The 22,179-nt window shown below is 43.9% G+C and overlaps 1 protein-coding gene across 1 annotated transcript in view; it reads right to left on the bottom strand.

Moving 5' to 3' along the window:
• The window catches only part of LOC126534331 (actinia tenebrosa protease inhibitors-like), a 48,269-nt gene extending 26,686 nt beyond the window's left edge, over window positions 1-21,583 (bottom strand). The window contains exons 1-4 of the mRNA XM_050181611.3: window positions 21,497-21,583; window positions 20,422-20,610; window positions 18,463-18,525; window positions 16,494-16,699 (exon numbers count right to left, since the gene is read on the bottom strand). Of these exons, the coding sequence (XP_050037568.2) occupies window positions 16,494-16,699; window positions 18,463-18,525; window positions 20,422-20,610; window positions 21,497-21,539 (501 nt within the window). The 5' untranslated portion in view covers window positions 21,540-21,583. The remainder of the gene's footprint in view (window positions 1-16,493; window positions 16,700-18,462; window positions 18,526-20,421; window positions 20,611-21,496) is intronic.
• Window positions 21,584-22,179: the final 596 nt, after the last annotated feature.

Genomic DNA, 22,179 nt, shown 5'->3' with positions numbered 1-22,179 from the left:
GTATATTCAACATACAATTGGACGCTATCCTACCTGTGGGTTGTGTCTAGGTCGTACTTCACAATTTTTTGTGGCATTCTACTTTGAGGAATTCGGCTTGTTCCGTAAGCCCTCTGCGCCACGTGCAGGGCCTCTGTTGTGGTTCGAAATGATCTCTCGCCAAACGACGTCCGATGCCGACACCGGATTTCTTGGAATACAGCGCCCTCAACGCTATCGCGTTAAAACGCGTCTTCGTGCCATGGACGCCATTCTTTTGAAGAGTGCGCTTCCAGCGCGTCATGATCCTTGGATATTTGTCATTTTATTTGCGTTTGTTTTTATGTTTCAAAATAACGAAACAGGGCAAGGTGAGGTGACTAAGCTGAGAAAAATGGCATAACACGCAAACGAAAAAGTTCGGCCCACTCAGAAGGTGAAAACTATGCGAGTTGCATACTTTATTCTTCCAATCTTCAGGTAAAAAAAAATTGATTGAAAGACGCAAAATGACATTTTCGGTAAATCTTATATGCGAAGCTCGAACACAGTGCTCGAATGTAACAATCGGATATTGTTTTAAGCTAACATTTTAAATACAGCAACAACCATTAGCTAGCGAAAAACGCTTACTACAGAAAATCCATCGACGTGCGATTTACGTGGGCTTCGAATTTGTAGTGATTCCTATACCGATTTTACTGTTTTGGTCGTTTTATTGCGTTTTGCCAGTGGTCAGAGCGACGCTTCGCCAGCGTTGCCAATGTAATCAGCCGGTCGTGAACGGTGAGTGATAAGAATAACATAGAGTTGAGCAGGAGGCAGTATTACAACACTGGGCCCTTACTATGAGATGCGAACTGAATAATATATTTCTATGGCATCTCGTAGCTCTATTAGGTCTGGTAAGTTCTCTTTCTATCTACCTGCCCCGTACCTTTGTCAAAACAAGACGAACCGCACACCGTGTAATTATGGACGTTCGTACTAACCTGCAATTATTACGAAGATGCTGTGACATTTTTGCTGTTTCTTTTTTGCTTTGGACGAGGCAAATGAAGTTCTCCTAGCTATCTAAGGAAATACACTTTGAAAAGCGTTGATAATCAGTGATGAGAAAAGGGTAATCGTGGTGCCATAGCTCAAGAGGAATATTCCAAATAACTAAAAGAAAGGAAATGACCGAAGAGTGATATGAAAGAGACGCCTGCGTTCTTACTCCCATTATCATGTTTTCCTTCCCGTGGGAAATGAGGTCGCATTATCAGGCGCCTCTTATTACGCCGTGATATCTGGTGCACATCCGTGTGATTGCACTTACACCACATAAAGTGATTCGAAGGCGGTCACGTTGCTGACCCTATTTGCAATCATACGCTGTCTTGACAAGCCCTTCTTAGCTTTCCATTATTCCGCACACGTGATACCCTTCCCGCTTTATCTTGGTGAACAGCATGCCCTACCCCAGATTTTACACCAGCTTTCGATTGCCACTTCGTTTATGCTAAGATTGTGAGATCTCGCACCAGTGCTGTGTCATTGGGCCAATATTTAAGTCAGAATTTTCGCTAGCTCTTTTGTTCCAGTTCCTTCGATTTTCTATTACTGACTTTGCTGTTTTCTGGGTGTAGTATACTTTGGCTTGGAATAACGATTTATTTTCTCACCTGATGTTCATTTCACGCACAGCCACACTGTTTTTTATCAGAATACGTAGTTTTGATGGCTTCAGAACACTGCTTACACAGCTCCCTCGTATCAACCAAGTGGGCAGACAACCCGTATCATATAGGATATAAATAAAACAATTACCAGCAGTCAACCATGTCGTTATAGTATGGCTCAATCTTTACCAATATCTTTACCAAAACCTTTACCAATAAGTTTCATCTCGCCATCTATTTGGAATCACAAGCAATGTCAACCGGACTGCCACGCTAGCTGTGAAAAAATTACGAATTACGTGTCGTTTGACAAAGCATAATCTTTAATGCACTGGTGAAATCTTGAATACAATAATATGGTTCTGCTTTTATCCTTCCGGTTCGTACTTAGCTAGGTAGAGGCCATCTGCTACAAATTGATGATGTTGATGATGTTTGTAGTTCATTGGCTGAATGGCCAGAAGTGCCCAAAGAGCGCCAAGGCTACGATATTAGACTGACATTGGCAAATGAATAATCATCGTCGAGATGTGGCTGAAACACGGCTGTATAGAGGCCTAAAAATTTTCGTTCAAAAGTGCGTAAATGTATGCGTATTAAAATTAGACAATGATACATGGCATATGCTATGAAGCAATAACGCACAACGTAGCGGTGATGTATGAAAATATATCGTCACAAGTTGGACAACTGCATCACCAATGCCCATAAGTACGAGGGCCCGGAGGTGCAGGTCGCTGCTATCGCAGCATCAGCCTCCCGTAAGAGGATGTGCTACGAATATCCTGGGCTTATAACACGCAATAAATCGTCACCTTGTAAAAACCTTCACAATAAGTTATGCATAAAAATTGGTTCGGCTCCAAGCAACAACAATGAATGAAGGGGAATGCGTCGTCGGTATACTCTAATAAAAAGAAAATATCGTGATCTGAAGGTGGTTTCCCTAAAACGTTGCTATTTAGCCTCGGCTAGTTTCTAGCGAGGAACATCATCATCATCATCAAGTTCATTTTGTTTGCCACATACATGGAGTTTCACATAAGTGGTTTGAACGAGGAAAAAAAAGCTGTATTTAAAACAGCTTGACCGGCCCCACGTCCCCGGTTCACTAAGGCAGCATGGCAATAAAAGAAAAATACATTTCGACATGGTTGTCAAATGAGAAAAACATAATATGCAGAGAAGACATATTTTACAAAAAGTGAAATTTAACTGAAACATATTTAACACAGCATGCTTAAAACAGAAGTGTTAGAGAGTGTGCGAACGTTTTCATAAGAAATCTTGAATTTATTTACTGTCTTCGGCAAGCAATAACTTAATGTTTGAAAGCCATAATTTGTGCGCGGCCGTGGTACATACTATTTTTCCGAGTGTCTGTTTAGGCGCGAAGAAGGATTTAGTTGCAAATTAGCTACACTGTGTATATAACCGCAATTTCTTACGGTATCAGATCTAAAGGGTACTAATAAAGTGTATTCATATAGCATGTTTAATTTAATTACATTATATTTAACAAATAGTCCTGAAATATGTGCATTAATTGGTAGGTTTGCAACAGAACGTAGAGCCTTTTTTTGTAGGATAACAAGAATATTTATGGATTGCGCTTTTCCGTTCCCCAAATTAATTTACAATAGCGCAGATCTGATGAGAAGAGTGCGTTAAAAATCAAAAGCTTTTGAGGAACTGGTAATACACGCTGACATTTTCTCAGTACGCCCAAGACCTTGCAAAGTTTGTTTTGTAAATGTTCCGTATGGTGATCCCATTTCAAATATTCGTGAAAAATTACACCTAAAGATTTTACTGTAGAAGAAAATTCAATTTTATTATTATTCAGCATGAGGTTGTAAGAATGAGAGAGCTCATAAAGTGGAGATTTAGAGCGAAAAAGAATAGCTTTAGTTTTAGAGCAGTTAATTTGTAAAGAATTGCTCAGTGTCCAGCTGCCTATTTTTTCTAATGTCAAGTTAGCTAGATTCACGAGATCATGTATATTTGTTCATGCGGACGGGAGTCAAGTTGTATTACTATGTTTAGAGTTACAGGGAAGTGGTTACTTTGAAATCATATTTTATTACATGCTGCTGTAAATCAGGGAATAGAGAGGCACACTCAATCGACAGGCAAGCTGATTAATATGAGTTATAATAAAGATTGTAATACGTTGCTTCCTTCGTATTTAAAAGGCACGCACGAAATTTCTGAAGAAGGTTTTCTATAAGTCGGCTTCTCGGCTCACATCGCGAGTTTCTCCACAACGTGTTGTCAGCGTTAAAATCACCCCCGTATGGTTAGGGAAGCTGATCAACGTGATTATAAAAGTGAATTATCCAAGATGATAGTTTAGGGGTATGTATATAGAAGTGGGGCACGACACCACTTTCAGAATGGCAGGCTTACGTCCGTAGCCTTTTCAGGTTAGTTACCTGAAAGGTGCTGCTTGCGTTAAATCCAGAAATTATTGCTTGTTGGTGGTGTCGTGTCCACGAGACCTGAATGAGGTGATGAAACAGCTATTGGGTCTTGCGTTTGAAATATGCTATGCCTTGTCTGCAATAACACTGATGCCGTCGGGAGACGTTGAAAGTAATCCTGCACCAATGACTAAGGCTCAAGAAGAAGCTTTTGCTGCTGCACTAGAGGCTATTAGGAAATCAGAAGAAGCGCACTCCCACTTGCTTTCTCAACTAGCTAGTGTCAAAGCCAGTAATACGGCAGTTATAAACAAGTTTCAAAAGCTAGAAAACGAGCAAGTAACACTACTCGCTGAACTAAAAATTTCGTAACAAAGACAGGACGCCGCTGAAGGTGAAATCAAGCTGCTGGACGCCAAGATGGCCGCACTGGCGATACTCCCGCATCGGGAAATTCGGCTGTTACAACAGCAGGCGCTGAAATCCTTCGCGGTGTATCTGATCGATTGGCCACAATTTCTTCACGGTGCGATGACACTGAGAATAGAATGCGACGCTCAAACCTGCTCTTCTTTAATATAGCGCATGACGAAAAAGCGGACTGGGCTGCGTCGGAGCAGAAAATTGTCGATTTCTGTGCCGAAAAACTTGACGTAAGCCTATCAAGCACGCACTTCGAAAGGGCGCATAGATTGGGCAAGCACGCCGATAACAAAAAGAGACCGATCATAGGGAAATTAGCATTTTATAAGAATAAAGAACGCATCTTGTCAGCTGCACGAAAGCTTCAGGGCTCCGGATTTTCGATATGAGAAAACTTCTCCCCAGCAAAAAAAAGTATTTCAAGCTCAGCGTCGACAGAATGCACATAGATGACACAACCTACGTGTACAACGGCGTCACTACCACAGTAGTACAGCTGAGCAGATGGCTGAAGCATAGCACACGAACTCATGACGGCCATCATGCACAAGAACTAATATTCATTTACTAATATTCGAAGCCTGGTGCGCAAGCTCGCTCAAGTCTCTTCTTTCCTAGATGATACAGGTTCTGACATTATCATCTTCACGGAAACTTGGCTCCATCCTGACATTTCAGACAGTGAAATAAGTCCCATACATACCACGTATAATATTTACCGATGTGTTCGCACCAATAAACGAGGTGGAGGCGTACTTATAGGCGTTAGGAAGACGGTAACATCTTATTTAATTGATTCCGACACTAACCTAGAAATTGTCTGGGTTGCTTGCATGGCTCGTTTTGAAAAGTTATTGTTAGGTTGCGGTTATCGTCCTCCTGACTGTCCGCAAATTAGCCTATCTTACATTTGTTTGCCCTAAACTTGAATTTGCTTCTTCAATATGGTCCCCTCATTACATTTATTTAACCACTATGCTAGTCAGTTCAGAATAGAGCCGCTCGGTTCATTTCACAAAATTACAACGGGAACGAAAGTATAACACAAATTAAAAACAGTCTATCAATTCCTTCTTTGAACACTCGTCGTGATGTAGCACTTATATTGCTGTTTCACAACTACGCTCACGGACCGAGGCCATCACCAATAGCTCTGCAAGTTTCCCCATTCACCTCACGAATAATACATAATCATCTTTATTTGACGTGCATCTACGGCAAAACAGACGCTTTTAACTCATCTGCACTTCCACGTGTCATCCGCTTGTGGAACGACCTTCCCGATATCCTGGTAGCTGAAGCTAACAAAGAAAAATTCCGTCACGACATAAACATTCATTTCTTACTTAAAAAAAAAAAAAAAAACTTCTTGTCTGCGTTGCTTCCTGTATGCCTTTTTTCTTTGTATCTTAGAATTTTAGAGTTTGTGTAAACTTGACTCTTCGTTGTATTATTATTAACAAAGCATTGTATACATTGTATAATTTTGTATATTTCTTTGCTCTTTATACTGTGTAAAAATTTCGTTTCCCTTACGCAAAGCCCATTCTTCGGGCCTGTAAGGTATGTTGAATAAATACAGTGATCAACTTATTGAAAAGAATCGCCCGAACTGACACTCACCCAAGCGCCGGATGAAGGGCCACATGCTGAGAACCTACAGGCATTCTTTTTTTTTTAATTATGGGGTTTTACGTGCCAAAACCACTTTCTGATTATGATGCACGCCGTAGTGGAGGACTCCGGAAATTTCGACCACCTGGTGTTCTTTAACGTGCACCTAAATCTAAGTACATGGGTGTTTTCGCATTTCGCCCCCATCGAAATGCGGCCGCCGGGGCCGGGATTCGATCCCGCGACCTCGTGCTCGGCAGCCCAACACCACAGCCACTGAGCAACCACGGCGGGTCAACCTACATGCTTGTCTGCAACTATTGCTACACCTCGGGACGATACGAAAGCGTCGTCTCGGTCTTTTCAAAAAATGGCGTAATGATGGAGAACGTTGTGATCGTGTCTACGACGGAATAGTATCTGATTGGGATGAGAAATAACGCAGGAAGACGTACACCGGACCAAGTAAAACTTATTTAAAAGACGAGACGTTTTGGCCTCGCCATATTCTCGTTATTGTACCAACTAAAGCCTGTCAAAGATGGCGTGTGCCGTCCTCCAGCGCCTTGGTCAATTACAAATTCCCGCGCCGACATCAGGCTTCCACGATGCCAGCTGTGCCACCACATTGGCTAGGTCGTGCACCATTGCTGGAAGTGATGTTGAGATTGCAGTAACGAACACAGGGAACACTATGAGAATCAGGATGGTTGGCCTAACCCTACCAGGAACTTGAACGGTTTGGTCTGTGCAACCAGCTCGGCCTACCAGTGTGTTCTACGTTGGAGAGTCAGTGTTGAGGATAGGCGCTAACGTTGCGGAACTCAACTTTGTTCTATTCTTGCACTGATGATTAAATACGTGTATTCATGTACAGTGAAGCTAAAGCAGCTAGTGATTATGATTCTACTTCACCAGATGAACCCATAGATAAATACTTTTGACTTCTTTTTCGATTATCTGTCAATTTCAAGGTAGTAAGTAATGTTAGTTAAACAAGCTACCGCACTATCAGTGAAAGCGCAGTGGCAGCATATCTGTATGGTGTCACAGGCGTCTTCTTTTTTCCCGCGGTAACTGCAATAACAGCATTTTATCAGAACCATGACTTGCATGATTACGTCGAAGCATTTTCCCGCGGTAACTGCAATAACAACATTTTATCAGAACCATGACTTGCATGATTACGTCGAAGCATGGTGGTGAAGAAGACGAAGTGCCTTTCAGGCAGAACGCCGAGTCTTCCAGCTCTACTCATTTTGTGAATTTCTTGGACTCTGCCTTGAACTGCTGTTTCCTCCTTAACTGCGACGGAGATGGAGTCTCACGCGCGTCCGCCGGACTCGGCAGTGCCCGCGACGGCTGCCTCCAGGAAGCGCAACGGCACCGAGAGCGACACTGACAGCGACGACACGATGCAGTACTATGTCAGCGGTGAAGATTCTTGTGACGACACCTTCGAGCTGGTGCGGAGTCGTAAAGCAAAGCGAAGATTTCTCAGCGCATCATCGAATTCGAGTGAGTCCACCGTGAGATCTTCGCGCAATACCGAGGAGCTCACCATCCTGTTCGCGCCAGTTCTCGCCACTGACAACCTGAGACGCCTGAACAGGCAAGCCGTGTCTTCACATCTAGAGGCGCTAGTTCCGAATGAAATCAAAGACATCAAAGTGAACACCCCTAAGAACGTCCTTGCGATTGACGTAGAACACGCAGCTGCGTTGGATTCTTTGCGCAATGTCACGGAACTTGACGGGATGAAAGTCCGCCCTCATATTCCGCTGGGCAAACAAGTCAGTACTGGCGTAATTTACGATGTTGACGACACCATTGTAGACTCCGATCTGTCGATCTTAATCAAGCCGGCTACCGAAAACACCGTCATCACAAACGCGTTTCGTCTCGGCACGTCACGGTGTGTGAAGATCATATTTAAGGGCGAATCCCTCCCATCGCATGTAAAAGTGGGCCACTTTCGACACGCAGTTCGCCCATTTATACCAAAACCGCTGCAGTGTTGGAAATGCATGAAGTTTGGACAAGTGAGTAGTGTGTGCAAGAACACTACCGTCTGTTTTCGCTGCACTGGGCCCCACACCACTAACACGTGCAAGGCCAATGTGCTGAAGTGCACAAACTGTAGCGGCCCTCACGATGCATCCTCGAAGGAATGCCCTTTGATACGAAAGGAAATGGCAATATTGAAAAAAAATGGTTAGAGACCACTCGTCTCACCGAGAAGCAGCAGCATCTATTAAGCGACGACGATCACGTCGCCGACGTCGATCAAGAACCTCCAAAGCCTCTGCCGAACGCCAGCCGCGGACATTACCACCCGCTCTTCCGCCCCGGCCAAACGCAGTCAGCTCAAAGGACACAGGTGCATCGAACAGCACGGCTGCTGACGCTTGGCCTGCACTCCCGCGGCTACATGCCCCTACTGAGCGAAATCAGAGCTCTACAGCAAGGGATACCTCATCTGTTCCTGATAAATTGTCAGACCAGGATCAACAAGTTGTTGTCATGATAAGCTCTCTGATGAGTGCTATTCGTGTTCTCCTGGACAAGCTACAGACACCAACAGCTCGAAGTGCGTTGCAAGTGCTGGATGCCATCAATCCGGTTCTTGAGAGCCTTCAGAAGTCCAGTGCTTGAGGGCTTCTACAGCGGAACGACGGCTCATCGACAACAACAGCGATCGTTCCGGGATTATGTCAGAAGTGCCTCCATATTCCAATGGAATGCGAGAGGCTTGAGGTCACGTATTTCGGAGTTGCGGCAGTTCGTGTTTGACAACCACTTCCCTATACTGGTTATCTGTGAACCGAACTTATCAGCCTCCATAAGACTATCAGGGTATGAACCTTTTGTTTCAACCACGTGTGTCCGAAGTAGTAAGGTTTTGGTTTACATCCGCAAAGACCTTACGTATTTTTCCCAACCCGTAGCGCCACACGACGGTAACCAATATGTCTGTGTTACTGTGAAAAAGAAGAGGCTGTCTTTTACTCTTATTGGCGTCTACCTATCCCCAACCAGTCAGTTTGATAGCAAAAGACTAGAAGATATCATGACTGCTACTCCCGGTCCTTGGATAATAACAGGGGATTTCAACGCTCACCACCATATATGGGGAAGCTCCAGGATAAACTCGAGGGGCAGGTCACTAATATCTTTTGCATCTGGCCACAACCTATGTCTTCTAAACGACGGAAGCCCGACATTTCTGCGAGGAACAACGTACAGCAGCTGCCTTGACTTGACTTTTGTGTCACGTTGCCTGACTTCGAGCGTGCAGTGGTTCACCGATATTGAAACCCATGGAAGTGATCACATTCCGACCTATGTGAGAATCGATGGATTAGACGCCGCATTACCGGTTGTATCTCGCCAAATCGACTGGTCAGTCTTTCAAGCTCGTGTAGAAGACACATGCAAGAAACGTATTGCACGGAAATTAGAAGAAATAATTGCAGACGCAATGCAAGATTGCACGCGTTGCTTCACACATTCATCAAAGCGTACAGAGAATGACATTGAGTTGGAAAGGCTTCGTGCACTACGTCGCCGAGCTGAAAGGAGGTACAGGCGCACGAAGTCAATTCTTGACCTCAGAGAAGCTCGGCGCATGCAAAAGAAGATCAAACGCCGAATGGATAAGCTAGCGGATCAAAGATGGAAATGCTTTTGCGAGTCACTGGACCCCCGCAAGCCATTATCCCGTGTGTGGCGTACCCTACGGGGTCTTAGCTCAAGCCCCCAGCAACGACGCCCTTTCAACGCCCTTGCTCTCTATGAAAACCGCCGCGAGATAGAAGTTGCGGAGGATTTTTGTGCGAAAGTCGCCGGCGGCACAAATTTAGTCTTTGACATGACTTTAGGTGACATCCCCGGTCCACGAGATAGAAGTATGGACGTTCCATTCTCTATGGAAGAGTTAGAAGCTGCTATGGCGCTCTGTAGGTGTTCATCTTCACCAGGGCCCGATGGGATAACATATAGTGCTTTGCGCCACCTAGGTCAAGAAGCACGAAGAGAACTCCTCAGCCTTTTTAACAGCTCATGGCGAGATGGTGTCGTCCCACAGGAATGGAAACGAAGCCGCCTGGTACCGCTACTAAAAACTGGAAAGTCACCGCTCGAACTGGCATCGTATCGGCCGATAGCACTTGCCAGCTGCGTCGGGAAACTCATGGAACGTATGATCCTCATGCGTCTCGAATGGTACCTTGAACACAACAAAATTTACCCTGACTCAATGGCGGGATTTCGACGAGGCCGTTCATCGATTGATAGTGTCATCGATCTGGTATCATCTGTAGAACAACAAAAATCTCGGAAGCGATTATCAGCAGCACTCTTTCTTGACGTGAAAGGCGCCTACGACAATGTTTCCCATCAAACCATTCTAGACGCACTTCTGACAGTTGAACTAGGAGGGCGAGTATATCGATGGATCAGAAACTACTTGACACAAAGGTCCTTGTTCGTGCGTACGGAAGATGGTCCGACTACTGACCACTACACATGCCGAGGCGTTCCCCAAGGCGGTGTTCTAAGCCCTGTTCTTTTCAACCTCGCGCTTCTTGGGCTGGCTGAATCCCTACCGGAAACAGTGAGTGTTTCAATATACGCCGACGACATCTGCATCTGGACATCAGCGGTCACTCGCCTGCAGGTTCGCGCAAGGCTACAGCAAGCAGCAACACAGGCATCTGACTATCTTCGGACACAAGGGCTTACCATCTCAACAGAAAAATTTGCGTTAGTGGCTTTTACGCGAAAAGCGATGTCTGGTTATTCAGTGTACATCAATGGCCAGCCTATCTGCTACAAGAAACATCATCGGTTTTTGGGTGTCATTGTTGACCGGGACCTCTCTTGGAGCCCTCAGGTTGCCCACTTGAAGAAGAGGCTCACATCTATTGTTCACATCTTCAAGTTCATCGCCGGCAAAACATGGGGATCGTCAGTGGGCTCCATGCTACAGTTATATCGAGCACTCTTTATCGGATTTCTACGCTATAGTTCTCCCGTGCTTGCGAAAACATGCAAGTCAAATCTTCGAGAACTTCAGAGCGTGCAAGCACAGGCACTACGTGTTTGCCTAGGCCTTCCGCGGAGCACCTCAACAGCAGGAACCATTATAATGGCTCAAGACCATCCGATCACGACTTACATCAGCACCGACTCGCTTAGGGCCCATGTTCGTCATATTTCACGGATTCAATCAAGCTTTCTTGCCTGTCTGCCAGAACGACGACCACAGGCATCCTTCTCCAACGAGGTCAGCAAGCATCGTGCCTCCCTACCATCGGGCTTCACACCATCAGCACGTTCAACCTCAGCTTTGTGGTGTTTAAAACAACCTCAAGTGCGTCTTACGGTTCCAGGGATAAGAAAGAAGACCGACCTGCCTACCTTGGCTTTGAAGCAAGCAGCTCTGGATTGTTTGCACACTTTCTACTTTGACCGCGTCCACATATATACGGATGGCTCTTCCACCCAGACCAGCTCCACCGGGGCAGTGGTTATACCATCACGATCACTAAGCATCCGATACAAGATTTCTCACTTGACTACATCGACCGGTTCGGAGCTTGTTGCCCTCCGAGGTGCCGTAGATTATATTAACAACCAACCGGCGAATCGGTGGGCTATTCTGTGATTCAAAGGCGGGCTTACAAAGTCTTCTGTCATCTCTTCGTCGCGGGTCCTGTGAACAACTCGTATCGCAGATACGAGAAATGTACCATCACATGATTGCGAAAGGGCACGACGTCGTGTTTCAGTGGCTGCCTGGCCATTGCGGTATCTCCGGCAACGACGTCGCTGACGAAGCTGCTAAGAAAGCACATGAAGGAGCAACCCTTGTTTCTATACCTTTATCGCGGACTGACGCAGCCCAACACTTAGGCAAGCTAGCGCACCGTATGACATTGGAGAAGTGGCACACACCTGATTTCACTCAACATCGATTGCATTCCCTCGATCCATCTATGCAACTGCGGCTGTTACCAGGGCTTCCGCGTAATGAGGAAACAATGCTGTGCCGCTTACGCTTGGGCGTCGCATTCACGAATGCATATACGTTTTTAATTGGAATGGCTGATAGCGCCGAGTGCAATGCCTGCGGTGTCGAAGAAACTATAGACCATCTACTGTGCTACTGCCCATCATTTGAATATGAAAGACAAGAACTCTGCACAGCTCTCAACCAGTTAGATAGAAAACCGTTTACCTTGAACAAGATCTTGGGACCATGGCCTCGCATATCGCAGGTACAAAAGGCGACAAAAGCGCTGCTGCGATATTTGAAAGATACAGGGTTGAGTCAGCGTCTGTGATCCGGACTGAGTGACTGAACGATATCCCCGGTGGACTTTCTCTTCTTTCTTTAATCTTTCCGTCCCCGTTTCCCTTTCCCCAGTGTAGGGTAACCAACCGGGCTCAGTCCTGGTTAACCTCCCTACCTTTCATTTATCATTTGCTCTCTCTCTCTCTCGAAGCATGATAATGGTGCGTGTGCACCATTCACGTACCCTCACATTCATGAGAACAGTGCGAATAAATTTATATTATATTAGGAGCCAACCATATTGCGTTGTTTTCTTTTTTTGTGTAAAAATGATGGCTGCTACCTCACGTCAAGCTAACAACAGCACGCTAACGAGCGCATTATACTAGCCGCCAGCAACTGTGAGTGGTCTGTGTCTAATGACTGGAATGTTACACATGATCACCTTGCAATACTTCCTTCTCGCTTCTCTTTAGCAGCAGATACTGAACGTACGTAAGCGCGAAAATTGACTGCCGAGGCAAAATTATGTCTCCGTAGTGGCATATCGACATATTTAAGGGGCGCCTCAGAAACAACTTGGAATAGTTGCGTAACCGCTACTCACAATCACAGAGGTGCTATCTTACGCCTAAGGTCAATTGCATCCTGCGTCACCATATGAGCCTTTGAGATTTCTTTTGCCACTGCTGAGTGGGCTAGCGCAACCACGTTGATATTTCGTGGTATCACAAAGATTGCGGAATATCAACTCATATGTGCAAGAAATTCCTAAAGCGCTGCGTTCAGTTATCGCAGCGACCCCTTCATCCTTTTAAAACAACGCTAAATGCCCTTTGTGAAAAGCTTGAATCACAATGCAAGCACAGAATTTTATTCACTCTGACTAACGCTGGCCCCCGCGATTACGCATCGCGAGCTCGACGAGCGTTGTCACCGATATTATTGCAGCGAACATACTACAGCGCAACACCAAGTGAGTTTCTACATTGTCAAAAAAATATGCATACCGCCATTTATGACATCGCTACAACAATGGAAGAAAAATCAAGATATGTGCGCGGCACGTGCACATGTAAACAAGTAGCGGCTAGCAGACGACGCGACGCTTCATCCCCACAGTCGGGCTTCAGCCAGTTTCCGCCAGGCGGCGACTCCGCTTGATCTCGCCGCCAAAAGCGGCAGCTGCCTAAATTCCTTCAAGCCGGAAGCGAATACGTCTAAAGCATTTGAACTGGTGAAAAGCTAAAAAATGGACGAGTTGACGTGGAAGCATCCCTAATTAGGAGCACGAACTAGTGGGACAATAGCTTATTCACTGGAAGAGACAATACACAGCGCTGAGGCGCTGTGCCTTGTTCCTCTTCGTGCCTTACATATCGTGCTAGGAGTTTGGGCACCGTAAAACTTATTTTCACTGATTCAAGCACTTTATCTTGAATTCATGCACTATATAGAGTAAATTGTGGCCTTCCCCACTTTAATATGGAAGGCAACTGACCTTGTGTTTACAATTCTTCAGACAAGCACTCAGTTTTCCACAGAAAATTACTTTTGTAATTTGGGAATGTAAGCCTGAAGCAGTGTTAAATACTTTAAGTTCCAAACCATGTCACAGGAAACGCTGGCCTTGCCTGTGGACTTCACGAACGTTCTTTCATGTAGGTAGGGCGAAGCATATTTAGAGCCGTCAGAACATTCTTCTGCACAAGAAAATCCTTGATTGTGGTTCTCTATTAGCCATAGGAACGCACTACATTTTTAGGTGTACATTTGGTGGAGGGCTTCAGATTATTTCAAAGGATCTGCGATCCTTAAGGATTTTTGTGTCTGTTCTCGCATTGTAACCCATCTGAGTGCAATTGGTGACAATAGCATTGTTACAAGCCTATCTTTCATGCCAAAAATAATGCACCATCCCTGATGGCGAATCATCAGCATATGTATCCGTTTTATCTGACATGCCACAAGGCTCCCTTCTATGGCCACTTTTTTTGTTTAGTTCCCATCGATGATCTTGTTGCATGTGCGTGCTGTTATGTGAGGTTGTACGCAGATGAGCGCTGCATATATATTAGGTGCACGAAAGATTCCGAACAATTGGAAAAATACTCGACTCAATATTAGATTGGTGTAGCAAATGGAAAATGAAGCTCAACGTGTCGAAGTGCAGCGTCGTTAGGTTTACAAAACAAAGCAAACAAAGAAACGCAGCCTCTACTTACAGATTACTGCATGGAACAGACACACCTACGTGTTCTTACGCAATATATGCACTTACAACTTCACCAAATGATCAACCGGAATTCTCGGCGCATAGGGATGGCTATTACTTTCATCAAGGTGTAAATATCTCGGTATATGTCTCTTCTATATCATACTAAACGAAAAAAGAGGGGTCGATGAAGAGAACTACATACAGTCACCTAGCTGCATCTCATCACGAAGGAACCATGTTTTGAAAGTATGCGAGTATATGTGTCGAAAATATGAGTTCTTAAATGCATTTTTCCTAAAAGATACATTATTGGAACATCATCCTGGTGAGGATTGTTACCGTCCCGCACACAATCTTGTTCTTTTTTTAAACAGCACGTCTTGATTTAGTGCCACTTCTTTCACCACGATTCTTGATGCGAAGGGAAATTGTCCTGTCAGTGAATTTTGTACCACCTATCGTATGCCGTTAAATTGTTCACTTCTGCAGCATACCGCATTTTATTATTTCTTGAATTATGATTTCTTTTTTTATAGTAAACCCCTTTACAAAAATGCCCCTACAGGGCGCTATAGGTACATCTACGAATAAATAAATAAATAAATAAATAAGTGCCGAGAGTGCAGCCTTACAGCTGCATCATCTTCCTGCGCATAGCAGCAAGCAACCGATCACATTTTAAGATTTCCGCTCCAACCAATTGCTCTACAGATTTCGCACAAAGCGGGCTTAAAGCATAACGACTTAAAGTGGTGAAACCAGGGAAACTGCACACTCCTCTTGCAGAAGACATTGTGCAATATTTAGAGACCTAATTATAAGGAACAGGTTAGCAATACATACCGACTTCGTTAGCCTCGTCATTTACCGTCGTCAGTTTCTAGATCGACAAAACTTACGCCCGGCAGATGCCGTGTTCTGTGTCGTCCATGTCGAGTCATATTGTAAACAGCAGCGAAAATTCTCAGAGAGCAAATGCGGCCAGGCTAATAGTAGTAGCAAGTCAGAGCTTAGCAACAATGATGAACACATGCCTATGTAAGATACATTAAGATGCCTGAAGGATGCCGGTTTTTTAGAAAATCCATCTTATGAAAAGGCTGCAAGGAATTTCGGGCCGGCGCAAGCGACAGAACGTAACTTTTGAAGGCGTGATCATCTGGGAGTTGCGTTCGGTAATGTACTCAACAATAATCCTAGGCCACATTCATGGGGCCCCAGATGTCAAGGTGAATAGATGCACCTACTGATTATACCTAAAGTCAAACCAACACCCAGATGTAATATTTATAATAGTAAGCGCCTTATCGAGTGTCTGATAATTAACGAAGATGAAAGGCACATTGGAGTAAATGATGGACAACACGGCAGCCTCTAGATAGCTTTGTGAAGGTCGCTGAAAGTCGCCCAAAAATTGATATTCAGGCCCTTAACAATTCGTCAGCCTGAGAAATCCTCTGGCGTTACTTCACAGCACAATAGGAAACAGCCGCAAACTGTCAGCGTTTCACTCTCTGTTTAACCTCTTCTTCTTGCAAGCCTAGTAGGAGATTATACTACTACTTGCTGATTACTTTTCCGGCGAAGAATTATGTTGGGTAGATGTACAAAAAAAGCATTTTATTTTTCCAGGAACACTGCAAGAAACATGACTCATCTGCGAGTTAGTTAACAAGCACTTCTCCCGCACTAGTTGCGTGGGTTTAGAGAAAAGTTATTTTGCAGAGTCCCAGAATTATAGTTTATTTCGGCATCTCAGTACATTATTTGTCGCTTCGTGGTTAATGCATTTCGGGCATTCTTCTCAGCCAGCAGCGTCTTCTCAGCGCGCAGCCTCTGTCGGCAATGACTCATAGCGAGCGCTTTGCTTATGCCGTGCGTGGCTCGGGCTGCAATGGCACTGGAGATGCGCAGAAGAACATGCAGTCGCGATGAGACTCAAAGTTGTTGCCGTTGCCATGGCAGCCACCGTACACAAAGGGGCGGCAGGTTTTAGCGTTGGCATCGTAGTAGAAACGGGGGATGGCAGCTTGGCAAGGTCCCGCATGTGGTGGCATGTGACAAACGGATGCAACGGACGCTGCAGGAAAAAAACAATATTGAAATCAGCCACGGATTACCATCACTCGACAAGGGCTTCTGCAGTACAAGCTGCACCTCTGTATAATGATTAACAGATGTAGTTAATGCCTTCCGAGATTAATATTAAAACTTCTAGCGCAATGCGTTTAGTGAAACGCAATATTAGAAAAAGTTGGTGCGAGCGTGTCCAAAAGCATTTAGAAAGTCGTAACGCAGACGTGGTTTCTAAATGCACCAGAGAGCTGATTAGTTTAGAGTCAAGCCCTTAGCACGGTATTTGTTTTCTTTATCGTTTTCTTTTATTTTTTTCTAATCTTTTCTCTTTTCGTTTTGTATCCAGTGCGCGTTTGAGAGAATTTACAATATATTTTCCGAGAATTGAGCCAGCTTCTCTTGCTTCTGTAGAGAAATGTACCCGTGCGCTTCTGTAGCCAAAGGCCTATAGTATATTTCCATGGATGAATTACTCAATAAGATAGCTGCAATGATGGAGTCATACCGCCGAAAACCAGCTTGTCAGTTTAGTTATATTCGTCGTAGAAAACTGCCGCGCTTTGCTATCCGAGGTACACAAAGACAGCCAATACGTGCTCACTTCAACCGCTACGGTAGTTCCACTGACATGGAAAATATATGAGCTGGTTAAAGAATAAAAAGAAAGCTTCCAAACTATTAAAGCTGCTTCAGTCGATTTGAGTTAGAACCTTCTCATGGAAGGGGGGACGGCAAGTATACAGATTTCCAGAGGACACAGGAACTTAACCACATACATTTTACGACTCTTGAGCCTACCAACAAGAGAACTGGCTGCGTAAACAACCTGCCGGCTTTGTGGAGGTTATGCCTGCACATCACGTAGCGTCAAAAATAGGCCGTGAAATATGTGTTTTTTGCAGATGTACGGGAATCAATTCTGGCCATGCAAGCGAAATGTCTATTTAACATCTACAATATAAAGCAATCTGTTCTTCTCTAGACATTTGGTCTTCTTTGTGTCGCAAAGCTGTTTCCTAATGGAATGAGTCTATGAAAACGAAGGAAAAACCTCACCACGAATATGTCCCTAATCTTATTTTCAAAATGTCATGGTGTTAGCCAACTCAGGCATACGCAAGCACACTGCTCATGAAGATCTATTTGCGCTGTAATATCGCTCGCATGATATGCCGTATGAGATATTTTGGATCTTGAGCAAAAATAAAATGTTTCGTTTGAACATGTATTCTTTTATCCTACTTTAAGAAATGCTTAAATACATTTTCTAATGTAGCGGTTGAAATATATTACAGACCTATAAGAAGTGTGTTGATTTGTGTATATTATCTCTGTCTAAAGGAAGACGCACATATCTGATGTTTCATTTGAGTAGTGAGCATTTACATAGCATTAGATATAACTGCGACTATCTTCATATTCGACCTTTGTTGATGCTTAGATGTTCACTGATTGATCGTTTGTGGCGCCACGTAGCCTGCGTCTAAATGGTGCTGCAGTGTGGAGCAGTAGATAAGTGTCCTCCTTCTGGGTTTCTTTGGTGTAGGCGGCGATCAAAACTCCCTCGTGGTGTTGCCTTACGTGAGCCATGTCTATGCCACTCTGATAAATACTGATAATACTTGCTGAGAATTACAACGCTGTAAGAATTGAGACGCTCTGCTGACTGTGGATTCGTTCGTGGATTGTAATTTGATAACCGACTTAACCTGCTCCTGACAGCAGAGGTGTACCTTCACAGCTCCAGAAGCAGATATGAATGCTTACCAGAAACAAGGTCCTCCGTCATTCCCGATAAGGGCGCATCATGTGGGTATGGTCTGAGGATCGCTGAAAACGAAAAATAACGCAATCGATCATTTTTGTTCTTGTCTGTAAGCATATCTTGGCAATATTGAGGACATCTCTATTACCGTCCAATCTCACTTCAGGGCGGTTTTCTAGTTCTCTTGCATTTATAACTTTAGCCACATCCAGAAAGCTCAAGTTGATTGAGTAGTCATGTTGAAACAAGCAATAAAGTACCATGATTGCATATAAATCAGTCTCACCAGAGAGAGAGAGAGAGAAGGGAAGACGGAAAAATTTCATACACACACTGGTATGTCAATGCTGAATGTTCTGTAGTTGCAACCTACATTCCCACAAATTGCGTGGTTCGACAGCTACCCAGAAAAGGTGTAACTTGTGGGTGGTGGATAAAAAGAAATCTACGTATGCTTTCAATTGTTAAACTCAGGGCTCGTGATTTCATTATAAGTCAGACGCTGGGAAGTAGTGAATGCGTCTCTGCTTATAAGAAATGAAGAACACAGTGCATCCCTGAAGATCCTTGTGGATTCATGTTGCAGTAAATACTTCTCGAATGTTGAACTAGTGTTAAGATGTCTCTCACGTTAATATGACGTCGCTGCTCCTGGGCTTCAAATGTGCAATCGCTACGTTTGATTTGAAAGCTACGGCGTTGTTTCAGTTGTAATTTTTATTAATAAGCTGGACAGACATTGTGGTTCATCGTTGAACTAATGCGCATTCTTCATGCAATCTATGCAATTGATCAACTTCAGGTGGGAGCGCGAAATTCTTGTTTATATTTTCATTAATTCCTAACCATAGACTTCACCGTACCTTTCCCCAATGTCATCAATAAACGATTCTATCGCAAATATTTATTATCACCGTTTTTGTACGGACCAATGTGTACAAATTTTCCTTTTTTCCAAGCACGATAAATTACTGGAATTCGTTAACCGTAGTTAACCTACCCCAACGAATCTAACCTTTGTTTTTTAACAATCTTTCCTTGTTGCTATATCGTATACTTCCCGGTTATAGTACTGTATTGTTCTTATTTTAGACTCAAGAGGCGCAGTGGAAAACAGCAAGCACGTGAAGCCAAGTTTGTCGTTCAATTAGCTGACCTATATATATACGAAGAACAGTAACAAGAATGCAGGTCAGTTAAGTAAACGACACATTTGTCTGAACGTGATTCCTATTTTCTACTGCGCCTCTTGATTCTTCATGCAGATTGCATATAAATGGCGTGATGTTTGGTAACCATGATGCCTTGATGTAGCATAGCAGGCTGTCCTGGACAATTTCCTTCTGTTGTGGCAGCCGTGCACATGGTGCTTTCTGTATACTACATGCTCTGCAGAAACTGCTACAACCTTGCTATGCGCCAAATAAGCTTATTTGCGAAGGCCATACGTTTTCTCGGAGGGTGAGTTAACAGTTTTCGTCATGCGTCTTCCATCACTTGAGCATCGCACGTATGCTGCGCAGCTTGTGGGTTTCAGATTCTACTTATGGCAATTGCTTTCTTCCGTACGGGAATTTATCGTAAATAACTGAAGCTGAAATAAACTGGGGCATTACAACCCGGGGCACTCCATCTGTATTGTTTTGTCGATACCATGGTGTTTGTCTAAATATGGTTGCGTATGTAGGTAGAGTAAATTCATATGAGACATGGAGTGTACGCGCACAAGCACACACACACACACACACACACACACACACACACACACACACACACACACACACACATATATATATATATATATATATATATATATATATATATATATATATATATATATATATATATATATATATATATATATATCTAAACGCGGTTTATCCAAGCGCGGGAAGCAATTCTTTTAATTTGGCTTTTATAATACCCACTACTCGCAACGTAGGTGCTGTAGATATACTCACGTTTTTCAGCCGAACAGTTTTCCTGGCACTGCTCCTTGGTCTCGTACTTGTTCTCGTTACCGCCGCAGCCACCGTAGTAGAACTGCTCGCACTTTCCGCTCTCAGCGTTGAACCACCACATCAGCTGCTGAGCTCTGCAGAATCCGCGGTCCCGTGCCTGGCGACACTCCTTGTCGAAGTTCCTCGCCGCTTTCCGGCAGACAGAATTTGTGGGAGATTTAGGACAATTGTGAGAAGGTGATCTTCCTCTTCTAGCATTTCCATGAAACTTGACTCGTACTTTAGGGCATCGCCCTCGAAAATTATGTGTCGTATGTGACAGTGAAAATCTTTTCCAATATTTCTGATTAGTACAATTTTAGTGGATTAGTTTCACGTAAATTTCGTTGTGCACTTCATAAATCATAGAGTTACTAAATTTCTTAGTGATCTCACGTATCTCTTGTTTGAAAGTTTACATTTTATGTAGATATATACATATTCTGGTCAGCCAACTCTTTGCTTCATAAAAATTTATTAGGCTAAACTCTTATTGCAGAAAAACAAAAATCAGAAAGAAAATGGGTGCTCCTAAATGCAACTTTGCATCGTAACGCAACTACCACTCGACCTTGAACAACACTTGCTCTATGATAAATTTGAAAGCTTCACTTTTCGAGCGAGATTGATGACAAATAGCGCGATAACACGGCATCGATGCGGTAATACATATAGAGTCATATCCCATATGCAGGTTTCTGTAGGCAGAACAAGAATTTCACGCGGGTCGTTCTGACGGAAAACGTTTATTTGAATTCAACATCACATACTACTAGCCAATAATTTAAATTAGGAGTAGCTACAACCTTCGTTCAAGGTTGTCCCAGAGACAATTGCAAGGCATCCTAGTTGTGTCAACAAAACAAAATCGTTATGAATGGCCGGCGTTCAAAACTGCTTGCAGTGTTGCTGGTATTTAATTTTCTGGGACAATTGACGTACTGATTTTCTTATGCAGTGATGCATGGGCCCAGAAAGGGCCTTGCTGTTAGCAATTGAAATGAAATAATTGCAACCTTCTGCAGCTACTACTCACCAAACGCGGTGCCAATGAGAGCCAGGAAGATGTAGAGCTTCATCTTGTGCAGGTCGTTCTAGAACAGCGATGACCACCCTATTGAAAGTATCGCGTATATATATATGGTGCAGAACAATAGTGTACATGCAACGTTTCCGGCGAGGGGTATCTATGCTCATTGAGCTGTTCGGATAAAGCGCAATCTTCTTGCAATATACGCAGTGAACCCGTTACGAAATCCACTCACCTTCCCACTCTTACGGCTATATCTGTGATACAAAGAGAACTACAGAAAAAATATAATAAAACCATGACGCCAGGTTTCGGCCGACAAATGTGGCGGGTGTCAGCTTCCGTTCGTTATTGCACCAGCCTAAATACCGTAGCAATCGTGAATTGTGATCAATTAAAGACTCGTATTCTGCTGCATAACTTATCAGCAAGAGGGATGCAAAGGCAGAATAATAAATCAAATACGGCGATAACAAGCCACGGCAGGACAGCATTTCACAGCTAAAATTTTAAACCCAAATAAAATATTGCGAGTGCCCTGCTCTTGCCTGTGCAAATGACGCAAGAATTCAGTGGGAAGACGGGTACCTTTGTTCTCCGTTTTCAGATATCTTGCTTCGTGCTTAGATTTCAGTTGGGTGTCCTGAAGAAGTGCACTGCAAAAGTGACATATTTCACCCGCACTGGTA

The sequence above is a fragment of the Dermacentor andersoni genome, chromosome 7 (genome assembly GCF_023375885.2).
Source record: "Dermacentor andersoni chromosome 7, qqDerAnde1_hic_scaffold, whole genome shotgun sequence".
NCBI lineage: Eukaryota > Metazoa > Arthropoda > Arachnida > Ixodida > Ixodidae > Dermacentor > Dermacentor andersoni.
The sequence above is the reverse complement of the archived record's forward strand: the minus strand, read 5'-3'. Positions and strand labels throughout refer to the sequence as shown.